General features: G+C 41.7%; 1 protein-coding gene across 3 annotated transcripts in view; it reads left to right on the top strand.

The window, feature by feature from the left end:
• SNTG2 (syntrophin gamma 2) overlaps window positions 1-24,642 on the top strand; it is a gene marked incomplete at both ends in the record, with an annotated part of 203,545 nt that overhangs the window by 145,467 nt on the left and 33,436 nt on the right. For all 3 annotated transcript variants that reach the window (XM_080910387.1, XM_080910389.1, XM_080910388.1), the window contains 2 exons: window positions 2,040-2,111; window positions 4,822-5,028. In XM_080910387.1, the coding sequence (XP_080766513.1) occupies window positions 2,040-2,111; window positions 4,822-5,028 (279 nt within the window). The remainder of the gene's footprint in view (window positions 1-2,039; window positions 2,112-4,821; window positions 5,029-24,642) is intronic.

The following is a 24,642-nucleotide window of genomic DNA, read 5'->3' as shown; positions in this document are numbered from 1 at the left end:
GGTATTGTGAGTCACCAAAGTCTTTGATGCCTATTATGACTTCCAGAAATCCTCATGTGGAGCATTTGCCCCAAGTCCAGAAACCTCAGCACCTTCTGTCTCATCACTATCTCTGGACAGGGTCCAGAATCTTCCCTGAATTCATCACAGTGACTGAGAGGACGAGGGGCAAAACATGATTTATGCAGAATGCAAGATGGGAGCATCAGTCACTGTCAGCGCCTCAGGGGCTAGAGCGTAGATCGGCTCATCCCCACTGGATAGGCATGACCTCCCGGCAGGAACATCAAAGCAGAAGGAACTTGGGTGCTGTGAAATGCCTTAAACACAGCACAACAAAACCTGGAGTTTGCCAACAATAAAAAGCAGTACCACCTCCCGTTTTTACCTAAGAACATAGAAGGCAAGCTGCTTTACCATAACAGATGACAAGCTAATGAAGGAGATGTATTTGACACAGCAGGATACCGGAATGAAATGTCCTCAATGTAATAATCATGGCACTGCTAAAATGATTGAAATATAACCACAATCAGTGTCCAGCACAAAGGTCAGGCTTACAAAAGTGATGAATGTACACACTGAAGTTCTGAGTTACGACTCACATTTTGTTTCTGAAAAAAAAAAAGACATGGGAAATGCTTCTTTTACAAACTACACTCGGAAAAGTCAAAAGTATGAATAAGCGTGATGCATATTTAAAGATCACATTGGATCTGAAGGGAGCATGTCTCTGAATAGTGTGTTTAATCATTTTTTGTTTACTTTTTAAATCCGTTATAATAATCAGCACTTCTCTAATGGTGACCACCCAAGTGTGATTTATTTTGGTTCAGTAATACCAGTGGCCATGGGACTCTTCCTTGAAGAGCATCTGCATGTCCATTGCCCAGGCAAAGAGGGCTGTGGGGCAGGAGGGTAGGAATGGCTTCTGGTTCAGTGAGGACAGTGATGTCTTGAGAGCCCTGAACAATTTGGCATTGGGGGGGTGGCACAAACGTCTTAGACATTTAGAATCTGAAAGATGCAACAAGGACTACCATCTGCTGATTGCAGGAGCCATAGAGGCCTAATTGTTCTGAAACCAAGCTTTGCATTAGCACTTTTATCTTACTTGCTTTCAGTTAAGGTTTACTTGTCCAGTATTGTGTTGTTGTTGAATTCTAGCAGCAGAGAGCTGGCTGTGGAGCAATGATCGGTTAAATGGTCATGCATCAATGTTGCTTCTGTGTCAAACTCACTCTTAGCTAGTGGTCTGGCTTCAGTGGCTTAACATCTGAGGACTTTGGCAGCATTTTGTGTGACGGGACAATTGCTAGGAAGCCACCAGATAATTAAATACCTGTGTATTCAGTGTCTCAAAGGCAACACAGAAAAGCCCTGTTCAAGTTTCCTTCCTGAAAGACTAAGTGTGTGCTCAATAGAGAGAGCCAGATGAGCCACTGCTGAGAACTCTATACAGTTTTCAATCAGACACATTTTAACTCTGAGATCATATATGTGAGTGTAAATTACAAATCATAACACATCATTCAAAAGTTAATAGTTATGAAGTAGGTGATGGCAAACCAACAAAAAAAAACATGCTCAAGTAAATTGATTAGGTGAATTTTCCATTTATTTCTGAAGCAGAAACATCCAGGAAGTGTAGTCCTGAGGAATAGAAGATGAGTCAACAGTGTCTGCTTGACTGTCATCCTGACCCATCCCACACTCATACTCACCTTACATTTTCTGCATTTAAACTAAAATTTAATTGAGTTAAATCCACATTTAAACTAAAATTATCCCAAAGAGTATAAAGTTTTCATATTACCAGTGTGGGTAGTGGGTGTGTCAAAGTGTCATTCTTTGCATTCATGTGTTTGTGTTGTACACCAGAGGAGGACACAGAATTAGAACCCACAACAGACTATAAGGTCTATTGACACCCAAGGCAAGGGAAGCTTAGCATCTAAGTCGAGACCTGTGGAATCATTCCATGGTAGAAGTGTTTGAGCTCTTAGCTAAGGCATAAATGTCTCTTTGCTTATCCACAGGTAAGCACACTGGATTGGGGACGAGCAGAACGTGCCTATAACCTCTGTGAGGTGCTGTTTAAAGTTCACAAGGTAAGTATCCTTGGCATTTAGACACTTCAGGAAGATAAGATGCCCTTCCAAGTGGGAGGGGCAATGTGTTCATTGAGGGGCATTTTGAGATAGTAAGATAAGCCTTTCTTGTTCTCCCAGCTCTTCTAGTCCAGTGACGTTTCCATGCTATTGCTTACTAAGGTAGATGGATGGATGGAGGTTGGATAATGAAAGGATGGTTGGGAGTTGGGGTGGATGGATGGATGGATGGATGGATGGATGGATGGATGGATGATGGATGGATGAATGATGGATGGATGGATGATGGATGGATGGATGGATGAAGGAATGTATGTATGTATGTATGTATGTATGTATGTATGTATGTATGGGTGTTTGGATGAATGAATAGATGGTTGGGTAGTGGAAGCAGTTATAGTAGTGTGTGTGTGTCTGTGTGTCTCTGTGTATGTGTATGTGTGTGTTTGTGTGTGTGTACATGAGTATAAATGCCCACACCCTTGAATATGCAGAGACAAAGAGAATATGCTAGGTCTCTCATTCTTCCCACATCATTTCCTCACTAAACCTGGAGGTAGCCCGATAGTGAGCACCAGCAATCCTCCTCTCGCTGTCCCTGTGCTGGGATTCCTGATACATAAGGTCATCCTGGCTTTTCTACAGGTACAGAGGATTTGAACTTAGGTCATCATGCTTGTGCAGCAAGCACTCTTACCTGCCAATTCAACATTTCATGCCTGTTGAGACTTATTTTAGTAATCAAATTCAAGTTTGTGACCTGGGCTGGACAGGCCAGAAAAAAATCAAGGCATTTCTACCCAATTAGAGGAACGTTTCAAAGATCATGAAAAGGATTATCCACAGCAATCATGTGATGCTGTCAAAATTGTCCAATGTACTTAACAGTTCTGATGTGAGGGTCCATAGCCAGGAAGTCAGTTTCCCCAACTGGGAAGGTGTCATCACTAACAAGGACTCAGTGTAAGGACACAGGCCTAGCTCCTTAGTCTTTGTGAGCCCTGGCTATTTCCATTGCTGACCTGACATGCTGAGAATAATGAACGGGATCCTTATCTTCAGAGTTACCAAGGTGAGCCCCCCACCCCCACCTGAACACACTAGATTTCACTGAAATCCAGGACCCTCAGTTTTAGAGGGGATTCTTTTAGTTATGTTGTTAGAAGCTTTGGCGTATCTTTTGGTTGGTTGGTTGGTCTGGTTTGGTTTGGGTTTGTATTTTAATGGATTCTTCTATATCCCAGACTGGTCTTAAATTCATCCTATGGTTGAGGGTGTCTTTGAATTGGCCCTCCTGTCCCTGCCAATCAAGTACTGGTATGATGACAGGCTTTTAACATGAGGAAAATTTTGGTAGGTGTGACACTATCACATTCATGTACCTGTATCATGAACCAAAGTTTCTAGTTCTTTAAAGCCCAGACAGTGCACTGTGGGCATTCTCAACCTTGTCTGCACTGTGGTCATCTGGAGGGAGTTTTACCAAAGTTCTAATTTTACATGGTGTGAGATGGGACTCAGACATTTCAGTTCAATTTATATTCATTTTCCTTGAAATGTTGCTATGTGACCAGATCTCTTTACTCCATAGTCTATTCAGAAACAATTTTTATAAATAAATTACATTTTATTGAACCCGTTGTTAGAGTTATTAGATATCTAGCTAGATGCGTTATGTCCTAATGATCAGAGTTTCTGTCTTCTTAGTATTGTCAGCATGGCAATATAAATACATAGTTGCTATAATGAATCCATTAATAAGGATGATAGTGGTCTCCATTTATACCTCTTGATTCAGTTTTTCCTCAAAGTACCATCTTTTCCTTTTTCCTCCCTCTGATTAAGGTTTATTCATTCCACTGGGAACTCACTCCCTACAATTTATGACAGAAAAGGAGAAAGAACAAGGGAACACTTCTGATTCTTCAGTAAAGAGATATCACTGGATAACAATTCCCCTCACAACTCAGCAGTTATAACAAACCCACCATTCTGCCTGAACTTCTCCTTAGAGACACTGAGCCCAGCCCCTCTGCAGAGCCAGTGTAGGCAGAAACTTCCCGTGTGCTTTTACTAGTTTGTTGGGTTTATCCTAAACAAGAGTCTTAAAGATTTTTATATCTAAAATAACATTTTTAAAAGGTAAGTATCAGAGTTTTTTTTTTGAGGAAAGGATAGCTTCCAATGATCAGAGACAGGGTATAACTTATGCACAATATTTTTATGGGTCATTTTTATATCTGTATTGGGGGTGGGGGGTTAGAAGACCGACTATTCCAGAAGCCTCCTTTAATAGTTCCTGTTGCCTGTTTCCATACCCCTCGTCTGGGAGTAGGGATAGCTGGTGACATCCAGGTCCCTTTAGCTAACCTTGACATGAAGAATTCCAATAGGGGTGTCTCCTAAACAAGCACATCAGAGACACATTCTGAGGATATGGAAGCCTGTTTTTAGGCATGGGCAGCTGGATGAGTCTGTGATGGATCATCAGGCTATATCCAGTGCTTTAAATTCCCGTTTGATTACTTTTGCTATTGTTCTGAAAACATTCCTAATTCCTAACCACCTAAAACATTTGGTGGTTGTGAGGAAGAGGCCGACTCTACCACACCAGGCAAATGCAACCTTCTTCCCAAGGAGTGGGTTGGGTTCTGTAGTCTGGGATCAACCCTCTAGTCCTGACCCATTTCTAATCTATACCGTTTTTCAGTTCTGGCTTTCAGATAACTACTGGCTGCAGGCAAACTTGTATCTTGGTCTCCAAGATTTTGATGGTGAAGACCCCAGGTCATACTGCTTCAGTGTCCTAGCCAGCCATGGAAAGAGCCACATCTTCAGTGTGGAGCTGGGAAATGAGCTGGCTGTGTGGGAAAAGGCATTCCAAAGAGCAACTTTCATGGAAGTTCAGAGAACTGGGGTAAGTATGTTGTGGGACTCATACTTTTTTTACTATCGGCTTTCAGGCAATATCCGACACCTAGCAGGCAGAGTATAAATAAGGGTTTATTTCAGGAAAGAGAATTGTGAGAGGTGAATGGTTTTCATCCATGTCGGAGCAATCATCCTTGCTGAGCAGGGCCTTCATTAATAAGGAGAGCCATCTGTCACGGGTTCTTGCATCTAGGTTCATATCTGCATTCATATTTACTGTGAGGAAAGGGGCAGAATCTCCTTCCACTGTGGGACTCACCTGCTGCTGTGGGAGGAGTTTTTAGGGTACAAAGCAGGAGACTTGGAGACAACTATAACCTGCTCTGTCTTACCTGGATGTGCAATATTTTAAGGCACTTAATGGTCTCTCCTCTCAGATTTAATGGCCCAAAGGAGAATGTGATACAGCAATGTGTCTGAATTGCTTCTTTGTTCTTAAAGACCGAAAATAAATCATCCACAAATTTAAATGTGTGTCCACTGAGCAGATAAGGACGGACGTATTATGGTCTCTGTTGTCGTAAATATGGGCCTCTTCATAGGATGTGTCTGGCTAGAGAATGACAGGAAATAAATGAAGCAATGCATCAGACAAGGTCTGTCTCCTTGCCAAGGATCTGGGTTCACGACTAGCCTGGTGATAACTCGGAGAGTGTGATCAACAGAAGCTAAAATCGACTGTTTCACACCCAGAATGAAAAGATTCTGTTTATTTACCTGTCACATGGCTGTCAACATGTACATGGGCTCTGGGATGTGCTGAGCCATTACTGAGCACTGATCAGCTCTGGTAATTCATGACATGTGAAGTCTCTTAGTCCAATAAATGCCCTTACATGCATCCAGACATCTACAGTAAACAATATCTCTCCCTGAACTGGCCATTACTCATGGTATGTGATAATTGGCTCCTGATGCTCATTAGCATCTTAGAGCTGAGGCACCAACCTGATGTCTCACTTTTTATAGAATATGACACTGGAGGGAAAGTCCACAACATTGGCTCTCCTTCCCCTAGTGCTTACTAGATATGATAGCATGGAGTTATGTAGAAATAATCTATACTAATAGCTCATGCCACCAGAAGGCAACTTTGAGATGCCCCTTGTAGGGAGGAGACTTTGGGGCTACTTTGCTTACAAAAGTATCACAGGTTCTACTTTGGAGACACATGGATGGTGCCCATCTGGCCACTGCTCTACAGAGCTTCAGTCCAAGGTTGTGAGACAACATAATCAGGTGAATACAGTGTCCCTGAGCACGAGTGACAGACAACCAGGAGATATGCTGACATAAAGAGGAAGCTCAGTCATGGAACTTTGTGTTGGAGGGAAGCTGGTGGGCACGGTGAGTTATTCAGTCTGATTAATAGTTTGGTCTGCAGTGTTCTTAGAGTGTTCAGAACTGTCATTTTTAAAAAGGGGGCAAAGGTAACTTAGGGGCTGGAACCATCACAGTCTGTCCTCCAGAAGTTGACAGTGTTCAGATAAGGAAGGAGAGGGGGAGAGGGTAGGGGAGCTAAAATCAATGTTGGAAGAGATGAAGCAAATTCAGAAGAAAATACTATCAGCATCAAATACTGAGCTTGTACAGGTCTTTTATGGATCATGAAGGAAAGAAGGAAGATGACCCAGAAACTCTGGAGATTCTGAAGGCTCCATTTTTACTTGAACTTGATACTTTATTCTAGAAACCTAGAAATGGCCCTCAAGCTATTTTCAACAATGCTCTACCACAGAAGTGACTTTTAGTCCCTGAATTCCTGTAGTTCCTCTAAGAAACAGGTAAACAGGAGAAGGGATGGGCGCCTTTCTGATTTTAAGGCAAGCTCCGCTCTAGATATCTTCTTTCTCTTTCAGTGACTTGCTCAAAGTTGTTCTTCCAACTATAGCATGATTCCTGAAAACAACACATAGATGCACCCCAGGCCACCCTAGGAGCCCACACAGCTTTATGCCAGGCCTCCCGCATTCCTCACACAGGAGAAGGCAACATTGATTTCCTTTCTGCTTCTCTGCACATAAGGATGCTATGAATTTTCCACAGCTACCTACCTAGAAATTAAATTATAGTGGTGTAGCCTGAGAGTTCCTGTGCTATATGCCCTGTTCTAATAAGACATACAGCCTCCCTAGGGAAAAAAAAAAACGAAATTATAGGAGGCACCTCATAACTGGTATCTTTCAGGCACAGCAAGTACCAGTCTCCTTTGATAATAAACAAAGTCACATTTATTTCATGCATGTCCCATCTTGTACTTTTTCCTGTTTCACCAGCTTGATGTATAGTGACTTGGATCCTGTACAAACCCAAGGTTCACCATGATAAGTCTGGGTGATGTGCATAATTATAATGTTGATATCATTGGTTTTTCTTCCCTGTGCCTGCTGTGGGCTCATTTTCCTGCATGCATTAGCTAATTTGTCACCTGTATAGAAAGACTTCTGAATGGTGCCTTTTGTGCCTCATAGACTTGGGGTATATTTCTACAGATTAAATCCTCTGTATCTTGGCCATGTGGACAAGACAGTGTACAGAAGAACCTTCAGATTCAGAAGAGTAAGCCGAGGCTTCTTACTGACTAGTGTCAAGTGACAGTGTCTTAATGAGTTATTGTTTTAAATAATATTCATCTTGCAGATATCTAAAGTTATTCAAGTCTTATCGTCACTCAGAAATATCTAACTTTTTCTGTGGGTCCATTTTTCCACTACTGCTTCCAGAATTCCTGTGAAAATGCCAGGATAGTAGCAGATAGCCTTCAAACTGCCTTGCCAAACATACAAGGACATTTTTATTAAAATATATATCCATTACTTCATGTATTTTATTCTGAACTTTGAAATATTTTTATGCATTTTCCCCACATTAGCTCCTCTAACGTTTTGTTTATAGCTTCAGCATTTTGTTAACAATTAAAATGGAAAGAAAATATCTTTTCTATAATAACGTAGAGCCAGCAAGTGTAAAATATCTGTCTAATAGGTTGCTATTGGCTACAAGCAATGACTTGTACTGCTAACAGCAGTGAGAAGAAAAGGTGGCCCCAGGAGCTCCTCTTTTCCAGGCTTCAGACTTGGATGTATTTGCTGGTTAGCTACCCAACAGATCGGCTCTCAGAAGCAAAGTGTTTCCTTATGAATGTTTAGGGGACAAGAAAATATAGACAACAATAAAATCCAGGTCTCTTCAGGCTGATTCTGCCAGCTTAGAACAGGAGTTCATCAGACCACAGAGCTATATAGGGAAGACCATCTGCTACAGGAACTGCCACTAGCCTCCACTTTGGGGACTTGGAAGACATCAGTTCCCCCAAAGCATAGTGGGAGAGGGCTAGAAGCATCTCAGTTATGAGAGCCCTATGGGAAAAGGGGACCCGGCTATAAATGCAAACTGTCCTTAAGCTTAGAACTTTCTGAAAAGCAAGGGGATCGGAGTAGAAGAGGAATCCCGAACTCCCTGGAGATTTTGAAAACACGTGTCATCTCAGAACCAGTGGGAAAACAGTGTTATGCCTTAATTTTTATATCTCCTGTACCTTCAAACTCTTTGGTTATGTTCCCAGGCCCCCAGTGGGTATGAAAACCTTGGATGTATTGAGTTCTGAATATAGTGTTTACTTGTGCAGATAATTAATAGCATGGGTATGAAGTAGATGTAGTAAGTTATGTGACAGAGACCCATTTCTTGTATAATAGCTCCCTTACTGCCTTCATGCCCCTGCTGTGCTAGGATGCATGGTTATGTAAGATGATGCACTACCTGCCTGATGGAAGCAAAGGAGGTGGCAATGGAGCCATTGTAGGATGTAGTGCAGGCTCATACTTCTAAAAGGACTGTACAAATAAGAGATGTGCAGTCAACAAGAAATGTCGGCAGGGTTGGGAGAATGGAAGGGTCATGACAACTTCTAAGTAATAACCGGAAGGTAAGACACACTGTGTGGACATGCTGGACCAGAAGAGGATTCACATCCTGTGTTGAACTGAGGGATAAGAAGCAGGAATTCACTACACCACTCAGAACAGAATATAATTTAAACACATGAATTCTTTCAAATATTTCCTGCTTAATGTTTTCCAACCAGTTCTATTACCAGCACCTGAGGCTTTGGAAAAGAAAGTGGAAAAAAAGAGGATTTTTTTTCTCTCTTCAAATTTATTTTTAAAAAAGAAGGGTACATATACAGATTTTTAAAGGCATTTTGGCATAACACATTATAAATATTTTTTCAGTATTTAATTCTTTAGAGGTTTGATAGCATGCATTGAAATCCCACTAGTTACCATAAGCATAAAGTACATGTAGGACATAATATAACATGGAAACAGGCTTCTCGATGTGTATAGATTAAGCATAATGATCTTTGAATACCAAAAATTGCCACAAGGCTATATTCTTAGATCTTGGATTATTAATGATTTAAGGTCCAGGTCTACCACACTCTGAGCGGGTGCTATACACTTATTTTTACCTAAGAAAAACTGAGGCTTTCATTTTTTGGCCTTTATTTTTCTTGGATTTCATATGGATTGTGAGTTGTTTCTGAGGTGTTAAGAGCTTCCTGGATTTAGTGTCAAATTGTTAGTGACTGCATATTATGTCTGTTGTTTTGTGACTGGGTTACCTAACACAGGATGATATTCTCTAGAATCATCCATTTTCCTAGGAATTTCATAAAGTCATTGTTTCTCATAGCTAAGTAGTACTCCATTGTGTAAATATACCACAATTTTTGTATCTATTCATCTACTGAAGGACATCTGTGTTCTGTCCAGCTTCTGGCTATTATAAATAGGGCTGCTATGAACATTGTGGTGCATGTGTCCTAATTGTATGTTGGGGCATCTTTGGGGTATATGCCCAGAAGTGGAATAATTGGGTCTTTGGGTAAAACTATGTCCAATTTTCTGAGCAATCGCCAGACTGATTTCAGAGTGGTTGTACCAGTTTACAACCCCACCAACAGTGGACGAGTGTTCCTCTTTCTCTGCATCCTCACCAGAAATTGCTGTCATCTGAGTTTTTGATCTTAGCCATTCTGACTAGTGTGAGGTAGAATCTCAGGGTTGTTTTGATTTACATTTCCCTGATAACTAAAAATGTTGAGCACGTCCTTAGATGCTTCTCAGCCATTTGATATTCCTCAATTGAGAATTTTTTGTTTAGCTCTGTACCCCATTTTTAATAGGATTGTTTGATTCTCCAGAGTCTAACTTCTTGAGTTCTTTGTATACATTGGATATTAGACCTCTAAGATGTGGGGTTGGAAAAGATCTTTTCCCAAACTGTTCGCTGCTGTTTTGTTTCCTTGACAGTGTCCTTAGCCTTACAGAAACTTTGCAATCTCATTAAGTCCCATTTCTCGATTTTTGACCTTAGAGCACAAGCCATTGGTTTTCTGTTCAGGAAAATTTCCCCTGTTCCTATGTGCTCTGTTTTCCCAATTTTCTCTTCTAATAGTTTCAGTGTACCTGGTTTAATGTGTGGGTCTTTGATCCACTGGCACTTGAGCATTGTACAAAGAGATAAGGGTCTATTTTTATTCTTTTGCATGCTGAGTGCTAGTTGAACCAACACCATTTGTTGAAGAGGCTGTCCAATTTCCATTGAATGTTTACAGCTGCTTGGTCAAAAGTCAAGAGATCATATATTTGAGGGTCCATTTCTGGTTCTTCTATTCTGTTCTACTGATCTGTGCCTATCTCTGTACCAGTACCATGTGGTTTTTAACACATTTGCCTTGTAATATATCTTGAGGTCAGGGATGGTGATTCCTGCAGATGTTTTCTTGTTTTTAAGGATGGATTTTGATATTCTAGGTATTCTGTTATTCCAGATGAATTTGCACATTGCTCTTTCCAACTCTATGAAGAATTGGGTTGGAATTTTGATGGGGATTGAATTGAATTTGTATATTGCTTTTGGCAAGATGGCCATTTTTACAATGTTGATCCTTCCAATCCATGAGCATGGGAGATCTTTCCATCTTCTGAGATCTTCCTCAGTTTCCTTCTTCAGAGCTTTGAAGTTCTTGTCACTTACTTAATTAGAGTCACACCAAGGTATTTCATATTTTTTGTGACTATTGTGAAGGGTATCTTTTCCCTAATTGCTTTCTCCACATGTTTGTGCTTTGAGTAAAGTAAGGCTACTGATTTGTTTGAGTTAATTTTATATCCAGCCACTTTGCTGAACTTGTTTATCAGCTGTAAAAGTTCTCTGGTGGAATTTTTGGGGTCACTTACATATACTATTATGTCATCTGCAAATAGTGATATTTTTAATTCTTCCTTTCTAATTTGTATCCATTTGATTTCCTTTTGCTGTCTAATAGCTTCAGCCATGACGTCCAGTACTATATTAAATAGGTAGAGGGAGAGTGGACAGCATTGACTAGTCCCTGATTTTAGTGGGATTGCTTCAAGTTTCTCATTGTTAAGTTTGATGTTGGCTATAGGTTTGCTGTATATTGCTTTTATTATGTTTAGGTATGGGCCTTGGATTCCTGTCCTTTCCAGGACTTTTAACATGAAGGGTGTTGAATTTTGTCAAATCTTTCTCAGCATCTAGTGAGATGACCATGTGGTTATTTTCTTTGAGTTTATTTATATGGTGGATTACATTGATGGATTTCCATATATTAAACCATCCCTGCATCCCAGGGATGAAGCCTACTTGATCATGGTGAATGATCGTTTTGATGAGTTCTTGGTTTCACTTTACAAGGATTTTGTTGAGTATTTTTGCATCAATGTTCATAAGTGAGATTTGTCAGAAGTTCTCTTTCTTGTAGGGTCTTTGTGTGGTTTAGGAATGAGCATTATTGTGGCCTTGAAAAATGAGTTAGGTCTTGTTCCATCTGACTCTACTTTGTGGAATACTTTGGAGAGTATTGGTATTAGGTCATCTATAAATGTCTAATAGAATTCTGCACTGAACTCATCTGGTCCTGATAACTATTTTGATAACTTTTGGTTGAAAAAATCTACTTTATTCAATATTAGAATGGCTACTCCATCTTATTTCTTGGGGGTCGTTTCCTTGGAAGGTTTTTTTCCCAACCTTTTACTCTGAGATAGTGTCTGTCTTTGTCTCTGAGATGAGTTTTCTGTATGCAGCAAAATGCTGGATTCTGTTTATGTACCAGTCTGATAGACTATGTCTTTTTATTGGGGAATTGACTCCATTTATGTTTATAGATATTAAAGAATAGTGGTTGCTGTTTCCTTTTATTTTTGCTTTTAGAGGTAGAATTTTGTCTGTGTGTCTTTCTTCTTTTGGTTTTCTTGTTTAGGTATTTTCTTGTTTTTACTTGGATGTAGTTTCCCTCCATGTATTAGGTTTTCCACCTATTATTCTTTGTAGGGCTGGATTTTTGGTCATATATTGTGTAACTTTAGTTTTGTCCTGGAATATCTTGATCTATGGTGATTGAGAGGCTTGCTGAGTATATCAGCCTGGGCTGACATTTGTGTTCTCTTAGTGGCTGTATGATATGTGTCCAGGATCTTCTACCTTTCATAGTCTCTGTTGAGAAATTGGTTGTAATTCTGATTGTTCTGCCTTTATATATTACATGACCTTTCTCCCTTACTGCTTTTAGTATTCTTTCTTTGCTTTGGGCACTTGGTGTTTTGACTATTATTATGTATTGGGAAGAATTTCTTTTCTGGTCCACTTTATTTGGAGTTCTGTAGGCTTCTTTTATGACCATGGTCATCTCATTTTTAAGGGTAGGGAAGTTTTCTTCTACAATTTTGTTGAAGATATTTACTGTGCCTCTTAGTTGATATTCTTCGCCCTCTTCTATTCCTATTATCCTTAGGTTTGGTCTTCTCATTGTGTCCTGGATCTCCTGGATTTTTGGGTTAGGAGCTTTTTGTTTTTTGCATCTTCTCTGACTGTTTTGTCTACGTTTTTAATGTCGTCTTTGGCCTCTGAGATTCTCTCTTCCATCTCTTGTAATCTGTTGTAGATGCTTGCATCTGTGACTCCTGATTTCTTTTTTAGGTTTTCAATCTCCAGGGTTGTCTCTTTTTCTGTTTTCTTTATTGTTTCTAATTCCATTTTCAATTCCTTCATCTCTTTGGTTCTTTTTTCCTGTATTTCTTTGAGTGCTTTTTGTGTTTTCTTTTTAGAAGCTTTTATTTGTTTATGCTTGTCCTCCAGTATCTGTTTAAGGGGGTTATTCATGCTCTTCTCAAAGATCCCCATCATCATCTTGAGGTATGATTTCAAGTCTGAGTCTTCTTTTTCTGGAGTGTTTGGCATCCACTGCTTGCTGTGGTGGGAGAGGTAGGTTCTGATGTTGCCAGGTTGTCTTGGTTTCTGCTTAAGTTCTTTTGTTTTTTTCTTGCCATCTTGTTCTCTGTGATTATATGTGGTCTTGTCATCTGTGATTGGTATCCAACTCTCCTGTGGACCAGAGGGCCAGTAGGTTCAGGAAGAAAACTGCTTTTGAGTGTTTGGCTTTTGGTGGGCAAGCAGTCAGTTCTGGTAGCAGTGACTCCGCTCTGTCTTTGTGGGCTCAAATGTGGGAGCTCTTGTGAGGCTGTTCTGTTAGCTCAGCCCTGTGCCCACAGGTCCTGAGTATTACTGGCAGGGACCTGGCTCTTTCTGTAGGCCACAGCAGACCCTTTTCCTAATGGCACAGTACTTTCTGCTCTCTGAGGATTCCCGATTTGCTCTCCCTGCATCTATGTGTCAGACTCCTCTCTGGTCCAGGTATAAGAGGGTCTGTAGAGTTGAACTTCAAGCACTGCCTTTCCTGGGCAATACCTGGCTCCCGCTGAAAAGGGCTTGTGCCTTACTGTGGGCCTGTGTGTCTAGACTTTGAGCCAGGGCTTTTTGGGCAATCCCAAGTCCCTGTGCCAGAGTTCCAGCTCCACTGAACCAACCAGAGTGTCTGCTTAGCCTCCTTTGCACTTTGGTTACTCCCAGCGCAGTCTTACCAGGCCTGTGTCCCTGGATCTCTGCTATTCCTGGTGCCAAATGCCCCATTTGGTGTGCCCCCAAGCATAATTTTTTTTACTCTAAAAATATGTTCATTGTAACTAATGAGGGAATTATATTTAAATTGCATGTGAGCAAATTGAGAAGAGTGTATGAGTTAAGTAAATGCAAGGTGAATAGTCACTAAGGATGCTATTTCACCGAGTGGCCAGGAACTATAGGTGAGAACCATAGTGTGGTAACTCGGGCCCAAGAGATTTGTCTGAACAGTGCTGTTTACAACTAGCTTCAGCCCTTCATTCATGGTTGTAGAAATACCTATGTGCCCAGGAATTTCGTAAAGTCATTGTTTCTAATAGCTAAGTAGTACTCCATTAATAAATTCCTAGCCAAATGGATGGAACTAGAGACTGTCATCCTGAGTGAGATAACCCAGTCACAAAAGAATACATATGATATGCATTCACTTATAAATAGATACTAGTCCCAGAGATCTCTAAATACTCAAGAAATAACTCACAGACTTTATGAAGCTCAAAAAGAAAAAGGGTCAAAATGTGGAAGCCTCAGTCTTCTTAGAAAAAGAAGAAGAAAAAGAATCATGTATTCATCATATATTATTATGTAGCATATTTTGTGAGCTACAATAATATTTTATAAAATGAATAAATTAATAAGAAAAGTGTTTTTAAAAAAGATACCTATGTGCACATCCTGCTCTGTATCAGAGTCCTTGTGATGGAGTTTTCTTTCCCCACTATCACCATCACCCCATCCATCTCCAGCAGATGAAACAGGCTAATCTACATGTCTCTCTGCTGCAGCGTACCTCTCACATTTGACTGAATGAGAGGAAATGTTTCCTCTGTGATGCCTTTGCTGGGCAGTAAGCAGCAAGGCTCAGAGTACTGAATGATCAAGGTTGTGACATTTGATGCTCTGATAGCATTATTCTGTGCTCCACATCAAAGGCCCTGTGCTGCCCACAAGAACTTGATTGCATGATGTCTCTAGGAGTGAAACACGATTTTCTGAAAGAGGCTTTGCATATCTACCTTATCTCCAGTGCTTGGCAAACTCTTCTTTGCACCAAGCTTGGTTTGCAAAGTATATTCAAAAGTGTCCCCACACCAGGGTTGATACGATTGGTGCAGCATCAGTTATTTTATATGCACTTGTCCACTCTCATGGTTCCATATAAAACAGTAAGGAAGTAAGTAGTCACACACGAAAGGGGTATAGCCTCTATGATTAGCGTCATCCATGGTCACATTTTTCCCCCTTACTCAGAATCCTCTGAAGGTCCACCTGCCTCCAGCTGTGCAGATGAATGATTCTTCCCAGGCTGATGGCTTGCACATAGGGGATCTGGAATGATATGGAGACCAGAAAGCCTCCTGGTATTCAATAGAAGCTTTGGGGTCTTTTCCTTTGAAAAACTTAGCCCTGTGTAGCCAGGGGAGCATCCATGGGCAGTCTTGATATAAGTGAGACACTTACCCTAGTTTATTCTTCTATAAGTAGAACATAGGACATAGCCCAGCCATTGTGACAGTGACATGATGTGTGTCCTAATTCTAGAGCTATTTAAAAGCAGGAAAGGTTGACTTAGGGACAGTCATCACCAGCTCAGTTGTCAGGAATTTTCAGGGGAGAATGTGTGGCAAATGATTGGCTCAGGAAGAAGGAAGAGAAGAAGGAAGAAGAGAAAGAGGAAAAAAAGAGGAAGAGGAGGAGGAAGAAGGTGATGATGGTGATGACAGTTCTACCTATAAGGCTGAAGAAGCTGGAGTCTCCACTCTTAGGAAATTGAACTGTGTCCCAGGGTTGTTGGGGTCTTCAAAATGGAATAGTACCTACTATAGGTCAGTGGTGCCCTGCTCCACCTACACATTCTGGAAAGTGCTCAAAACAGCTGCATTTACAACAACTGAAATTTGCAAAGACTTCAAAACCATGTTAATCAACTGAAGTCTGTATCCAGGCATGGAACGGGATTCATCTCGTGGATGACATGTGACAACAGAGACACAGCTAGTCACTCATGTGGGCTCTGTGAGGCTACAAGGAAAGAAGCTAGTGATGCCTCTCATGTTGGGTGCCACAGCATACATTTTGCAGGAAAGCTGGCTACAGCGACACAGTGGAGTCATGGGGGAAGATCTCCGTCCCCTGAAGACATGGAGCACAAGCTCAGCACCACGGCAAGCACTGGGAGATCTACTGGGGATCATGCATGACTTCTGATTGGAAAGAAACAGAGACAATGTTAGCACAGCTTCCCAGTTAGCAGAATCTGCTCCAACACCAAGGCACAGCAAACCTACTGGATATAAGTAATAAACCATTGGCATGATTTTACTGGTCAAATGTCATCAGTTGACTATCAGAGATTTCTGAAAACTGCAGGACATTTATCTCAGTTCTAAACAAACCCAGAACTTTGTTATGGATAAGTAACAGGTAACCTCAGTAACCTCAGTTAGGGTGAACCCATAGAATGACCAGAGTATCATAGGCAGGGATGCACACAGGACATACTCAGGAGACCTGCCCTTACCTAACACGGATCTATTCCATCATTCATACCTCGAATTAACTAGGTTCTCCTTCATTCCTCAAGTATCAATTCTCCTTTTCTTGCTTACACCTTATTCCTCCAAATTAGATGGCCTTGTATTCTGGCACTAGAGAAAATACACCTTAAATATCCCATCAGTGTTCTTCAATAGTGGGCAGTTAAATCCAAGTGAAAAGCTGAGAGTGTGTGGTGCACAGGACTTAAAGTTTCCTGTGTATGAGTTGTTCTGTCACCATCAGAGTCTTCGCTTCTCTAGTTTCTTTTATTGCATAGTCTCAGGGACTGTGGTAAATCTCGATCCTTTCTGCCTGATGGGTTCTCTGATGAGCTGCCCATAGTGTGTAGGGCACCAGTGCACAGAACCAGACTGGGACTGCTTCCTCCAGGAGATATTCCCACCTTGTAGGCGAAAGGCACAGAGCTGGTTCTGACCACCACAGGGAACATGAGTTTAGAGTGTAATATATTTTCTGCACATCATCACTGCATGACTGGGAGTGTGGGCTGTGGAGGTGCCTGGGGAAAGTGGACATTTGCTGACCTGACTTTGTTGACTGAATTTGTCAGACGATGGGAAAGCAAACCTGCTTTCCTTTCGCATATTGTTTCTAAAGCAATTACTATTTATCTCCTGAGTGATAGCAGTAATTTAGCTAATCAATGTTTAAAATACACTTTACATTGAAATATGCTAAATACAATTCCCTAAGTGTTTCCACTAATTTTCCATATCATTTTTAGGGAAATCTCAATCTTGGAGTTATATCAAAAAACCACTGTTAGTAAAAGAATTCTAATACCATGTGACTGTGACTACTACAAATAAGCTTTATTGTTTATTAAATAAAAAAAAGAACCAATGAGACACTGAATGGAACACTACAGATGGGCTGGGCTGGATGAATGGGTGATTCAAAGACCATCACCACTTTGCTGCCTAAAGCAATTAAGATTTTGTTTATTTTGATTTGGTACACAAAGCAGAGCACCTCAGTTCTGGCTTGCTGAGCTGTTCTCAGAAGTAGCTTATTAGCTGGATTTTCATTTTAATTGAGAACCATCAATGCACTGCTCCTTACTCTTGAAATGGGATTTTGTTCCTTTCCAGCATTTTCCTGTTGCTTCTCAGACCACAGAACAGACGCTAAGGCTGCCGTCTTCTTAAAGTTCCATATAAATCCACATTGTAACGAGCCCTTCCTGTCATTCACTTGTTTGAACATTCTCTGTGAGATATTCTTCATTAAGGGAACATTGACTTCATCGGATGATATTCATCTCACACTCTTAAAATGTTCCTTAAAAACTGTGCTGGTTAGGTGGCTCAGGAAGCAAAGTATATGTCACACAAATCTGAGGACCTGAGTTCAAATCCCTGACTCCAATCTAAAGGTGAAATGAGAGAACTATGTGCAAAAAAAAATCATCCTCTAGTCTCTACATGTAAGCCTTTGCACATGCACTTTCACACACATGTCATGGATATATGCAAGTAACACTTTTTAATTTAAATCTAACTGAAATGTATAATTCTGTTAGATTTCTGTCTCTGTTAAGCACATTGCCATATTATTTAACCCTCCAAACTTAGGTATTCACAATCCATAGCTATCTACCACGGTTTGCCTGTAGAGGTATGTGGGAGTTCATGTTGACCACACCCTTAGCATTACCCAGTCATTCTCTGGGCTTAATTCATAACCTGTGGTGATATCATCAGATATGGCTCATGCTAATGGTTCCTGAAAGGAAAGCCCAGGAGAGGTGAGCCCAACTCCAGCACCTCCTGTCTGGCTGGTGAACAATGCAGAAAATGCATATCCATGAATACATTTAACAGGGGCTTCCTCTCCTGATGTTTGCACATAGGAGTTAGACTTAAATTGTGTTTATGTTTGCCCAACACAAACACCTCCTAGGAAACTATTTGGAAAAGGCAAATAGAAAATGTGAAGCAACAGAAATTGAGACAAGAATATGGTGTGTTTTCAGCCACCCTCTAGAGTGAAAGAAGATAGCAAGCTCCCTAACAATCACAGGAAAATAGAACTATCCTGACAGACTGGGTACAAGAGCAATGGTATTATTGCCTTGAGAGATACCATGTGTGTTGCTGCTTACCTGGCACTACAGTGTTCTCTCCCACAGGATTTATAAAGCTGGCAGAAAAGTTTTACCCCATACCTTTGTCCTGGCTCTGCTCTATCCATGAAGTCAGGGATAGCCCTGTTCTGGAATCAGGTTTTCTATGGTGAGGGCTCAGGAGATTTGACTAATGACCCAGTTTCTTTTTATGAAGGTCTTTTTTCCCTCTGTCATACCTGAAGAACCCCTTCAGCCACTTAAGGAATAGCCCAAAGTCCAAGGCATTACTAGATGGACATTTGGAGGCCATGATGCTAGACTATCATTGAACGTAGAATTTCATACTTGACTGAAGCTAGCCACTGTGTGTGTGTGTGTGTGTGTTGTGTTTGTGTGATACATTTATGTGTACATATGTGTATGATGTACACAGTGCAAACCAGGTATATAGTGGCCCAGCTTGTCTCCTATTGCCAGGAAGCAGCTGTTTCCAACATGTGTTTTCTTATCCTGACTGTGGAAGAGCAAAGTTAGTCATTTCAAGAGGACCTTAGCCCTTGAGCAGAGTTACTTTGTTATAATACTGATTGATGTTGCTGTTGCCTACACTCCCATGGGAATGTGACCCTAACCAAAAGAAGGAAATGGGTAACAGTTTTAACTATTCTAAAGCTCTTTGCTTGTGTGCTGACTTGCTAATCTGTTTTAAGTTTTTGTTGTCTTCAGACATGAATCTGCTGTGCAGAGTAAAGCTTGGCTGCCCCTTCCATCTTTGGTCCACTCCTATGTGTGCACATGCAACATGTAGAGCAGAAGACAGCAGAGACTCTTCTGGAATGAGCTAGTCGCTGGCTACACAGCGTGCAGTCTCTCCTTAGGTTTCCCAGTCCCCTCATGGGCCTGCCCCATGACAAGCCACAGTCAGAAAGGGCTCAGACTCCTCATGCTCCAGCAAGAGTCTGTGGTTGGAACACCCTCCAGTTAAAAGTACTTTAGCCCTCTCGTCTTAGGCCTAGCATCCCTCCTAGCTGTGCTGCCTTAGCCCTTCCCTGAGTCTCCCTTCCACTGTTGGCCCCATTCGTGGCATGTGCACATGAAATTCATACCCTTTTCCCCAAAGGTAGGGTTGTGGAGTTTCTGGACAGAGCCCTCTGGAGCTTCCTTGTCTTCTCCTAGATTACTAATCCTCAACCTCTCGCTGGATGCCAGCCCAGCACTATCTGCAACAGTGATTTCTGTCTGTCCATTATCTGATCTGAATGAATCCTGGGCCTTATTGTCCTAGGATCAGGTGACCTGTTTCTCTTGATTTCATTGCCCCACTTCCCCGTGCATCAGAACTGTATTCACAACTAATATCATCTTACTGCCATAAGACCAGCTGGGAGTCAACCTTCATAAAGATACATTTAAAGGGGGTGAGAAGACCATCTTTGGAAGAAAGACTGTGAATCTCCTCCTCTCTGACCCCTCCCTCCTGCAAGCCTTCACAGTGAGCACCATAACAGTACTCTGTGAATAGCATGAAGCTGGGTTCAGGTATCTTTCAAGGACATGTTACAAGAAGTCACTGTCATTTACATAAGAAGTCAAAGCCTGATAACAGGAATTCCCTAGAGACACTTCATCCAGAAAGGAGGCCATCTAAGAACTTAAGAGTTCCCTTCAGATATCAAGGATGGACAGAGAACATTTGATCAAGTAGCTTGATGTGTCAGCTGGAAAAAAAAAAAAAAAAAAAAAAAAAACACGTGGCAGGAATCACAGCTTGTCACCAACAGCTTGTCCTTAGGTAAACAGGGAAGCTCATCTACCTTTTACCACGAATAAGTTTTCAAGGTTGGCATGGTGCTGGTGAATAGCCTAAAAGAGCATTGGAGTTTGTACTGACTCAAATGTGTACTTTGGGCTCTTACCCAACCCTGGGCACAGATCAGTCAAGAAAAGCACACTGGGCTACCCTCATCCCCAAATATCTCATTAGAGTACCTCTACATCTGGAGACCCCTAGAAGATACATTCATACAAGGGATGTGAGAAGATGCCATGCTGGGAGCAGAAAAAGTAGGTGACCAGTGGCCTCTACAGCCTGAATGTGGACAGTGTGCCTGTTTCAACTTTGCTGTGTTTGAAAATACGTTGATCTCCCTTTCAGTGCCTTCCATCTATTTACAGGTTGCACTAAATTCACCTCCTTCTAAGAGATAACAGGGTGTTTTCAGTGGGGCACGTTTTTTTCTCGCAGCAGACACTTACTGAATTATCACCTTGTGCTGTGGGTTCTGCATTCCTCAGGGCAGACAATCAAGTTGAAGCCAGACAATACAGTGTGCACCCAAACCAGCACCTGAGCTGGAGAATTGGCATCATCAGGAGACACCAAATACATGCATGGAGACAGGAGCAGTTATAGAGGACAGCATTCATGATGGAACCCACGTTCTCAGGAAGGAAGGCAGGTGTACTGGCCAGTTTTGTGTCAACTTGACACAAGCTCGAGTTATCACAGATAAAGGAGCCACAGTTTAGGAAATGCCTCTATGAGATCCAGCAGTAAGGCTTTTTCTCAACTAGTGATCAAGGGGGGAGGGTCCAGCCCATTGTGGGTGGTGCCATCCCTGGGCTGGTAGACCTGGGTTCTATAAGAAAGCTGGCTGAGCAAGCCAGGGGAAGCAAGCCAGTAAGTAACATCCCTCCATGGCCTCTGCATCAGCTCCTGCTTCCTGACCTGCTTGAGTTCCAGTCCTGACTTCCTTTAGTGATAAACATCATTGTGGAAGTATAAGCTGAATAAACCCTTTCCTCCACAACTTGCTTCTTGATCATGATGTTTGTGCAGGAATAGAAACCCTGACTAATACAGCAGGGCAGTTTCTAAGTGTCCTCTCAAGCTACTGAGATCCTGCTTTTCTAAGGAGGGACACATTTGTGCCCGTATCCCCTTTGCCACCACTTGACCCTGAAGTCTTTGGCTACTATCTTGGACCAGGCTCTGTCTGTTGTGATTTGTCTCATCAACATCAATGAGCAAAGTCTAAGAACCATTTTTTTTCTCTGCATGTACTTCTCCTGTCCATTCCACACTGACTTTCAGTGGTCTATGTCACACATCTTAGAGCAAGGATTCCTGAGGAAGAGCATCCTTACTTGATGCCCTCTTTCAGGACAAAAGCCAGACCTACAGAATGTGTTCTATATGGATACTTCTACCATGACGCCACTGGGTACTCTACTCTATCCTGTGCTCTAGCAGGCTAGACTCACCACACTGTGAGTACAATAGTCTTTTCCATTTGTCCACATCTCTGTGGGCTTCCAGACAACGTTATAATTTTCAGGGACATCATGGGATACTTCCCCACTCCAGGTACCAACAGCTGCTGTGTGGCTATTTAGTGTGTTGAGGTCAGTCTAGGGTAGTGTCATTGTACAATGGCTCAGTGGTTAAATACAAAATATATCATGAACCGAGGTGATGAATTGTTCTTGGCACATTGGCTTCTCTGAATATTATCCAAAGGCTAGAGCCTAGATTGGGTTAGAGCTGGTGAGGTATTTCTGTAAAGCACATCATAGCTTAATTTTAATTGGATTACTGGTGGCACTGTTTTTATTTTTGCCACTTACTATGTTTCAGGATTTAATCTAACCCTTCTCCAGAAGAGCCTGCCAAATTAGCTTTTATTAATTGCTTTCATCTTGAAGCTTCTGCTCCCCATGTTTTAGCTATCCCATTCTGAGAGATGGTGTAGGGAGGGATGAACACTGACCTGGTAATGTGTCTAACAGCAGAGCCCAGGTGGCTTTCCAGAGCACATGTCCAGCGTAACCAGCCTCCTGTTTCCTTTGTCACTAGAACCCCAAATCTTCAAGGAATGCTTTCACAGATCAAGTACTCCCAAAATCTACAAAGTGACCTAAAAAGTGGTCGAATTTTCTTTTGGAATGCACTTCAAACCACTGTATTTTACAGTTTATTGGTGGATCTTTATAAAATATGTCACGTATTCTCTGAATAAACCAGAGGAAAATTGGTTTGCTTTTAAATTTTTACTTAAAAGGATAGTTTTACAGAACAAGTAGCATATTGCTAGAATATTACCTCTGACAACTCTAAATTCTGTCAAGTTGGCAACAGATAAACAAGCCAGGACAACCAAGTTCAAAGAGAAATTGTCAGCAAGTGGCCTTCATGATTGCTATTGTCCTTCTTTATTCCCTTCCTCATGAGCCTGTTCGCCAGGGTTTTCTTCTGCTCAGAGCCAGGGGCTTCAAAGATAAATGGGCCTTGGGGGAGGCGCAGATTTGATGCCTTCCCCTGGATATCTCCCTTGCACCACACCAAAATTATTAGGATCCACAGACACTGGTCATGAAAGCAATATGGGGAGCCACTCTTGGGACCAGGGAACATTGAAGCCACCACCATGAGCCTGTGGCCCTGGACTGAGCAATCAGTGCGGGATGAAAAATTGAAGCAACACTGTTGATTGGGAAGCTAATGAGGACACTATTAATAGCACCATCCTCACAGACATCACTTGGAATGCTCAACAGAGGGCCCAAGGTCACAATGAGCAAGACTAAATACTCATAGTACCTCGACTGGGGTTGGAGGGCAGGGGACAGTGGGTATTGTTTTCTTTGTTGGGATTTTGTAGTTACCTCAGTGAAAAATAAAGAACTGGTCAAGGAACCAACCCTTCACAGAACTTATGAAGCTCCAAGAGAAGGAAGGCCAGAAAGTGGATGCCTCAGTCTTTCTTAGAAGGAAGAACAAAACGTTCATCGGAGGAAATAAAGGGACCAATAGAGGAGCACGGATTGCAGAAAAGATCATCCAGAGACTGCCTCACCTGGGATACACCCCATATGTGCCCAATAAACCCAAGCACTATTGCTGATGCCAAGTAGTGATTACTGTCAAGAACCTGATATAGATGCCTCCTCAGAAGCTCTGCCAGAGCCATACTGGTAAGAGGCGAATGCTTGCAGCTAATCATGAGACTGAACATGGGGACCCCAAAGAAGGAGCTAGAGAAAGGACTGAAGGAGCTGAAAAGGTCTGTAACCCCATGAGAAGAACAAAATTATCAACCAAACAAACCCACCACAGCTCACAGGGACTAAAACACCAACTGATGAACTTGAATAGAAAGACCCATGGCCTGAGGTGCATATGCAGCAGAGGATGGCATTGACTGGCATCAATGGGAGGAGAGGCCTTTGGTCTAGTGAAGGTTCATTCTCCCAGTGTAGGGAAACGCCAAGGTTCTGAGGTGGAAGAGGGTGGTTGGGAGAGAGAGCACTTTCATGGAGGCAACAGGAGGGGGAGGGGGGAAGGGATTGTGGGATAAGGATAACATCTGAAATGTAAATGCAGAGAATTTCCAATTTAAAAAATGGGAAAAAAAGTTTCCTTTTAGCAGCCCTATATTTCTCACCCAGTCTGCAGGCACCATGGCCTTGAAATGTACGGCGTTGTGGGACACCAGGCCTGGGCCCTGGCTTTACTGCACATACTAGAAAACTATGACCAAGTGTATAATGATATCTTTGGTTCAGTTTCCTTATCTATAAAATAGAATCAAGAGATTTAATCACTGAGAGTTACTTCACTGTTGGTAAACGGTTAGTAACTGCAAAGTTTAAGACAATGTCTGGAGTGTGTGGATAGGTGATGTTTAAGATCATAGCAAGGAGCAGAGTCCTCCTGCCCCTGTGTTCGCGTGCCAGTGGAATGAAATGCTGCCTTTAAAATGGACTGTCTTAAAACAAGACACAGTTCCCCTCCAAGAAGGCAACAAAAATAAAAACCAAAAGAAAAACCACTTACACAGTTGGAACAGCTTAGTACACAGTCTGATTGCAACAGTTTTATGGTCTCATGAAAATTAACCTGATGAAGACGTCTTTGGAGCTTTTATGTGGTTTGCATTGGTAAAGCACATAGTATCAGCACCTCAACATTACATTATC

This window comes from Micromys minutus, assembly GCF_963924665.1.
Source record: "Micromys minutus genome assembly, chromosome: 1".
NCBI lineage: Eukaryota > Metazoa > Chordata > Mammalia > Rodentia > Muridae > Micromys > Micromys minutus.
Note: the sequence above shows the minus strand (reverse complement) of the source record. Positions and strands in the feature narration are given on the sequence as shown.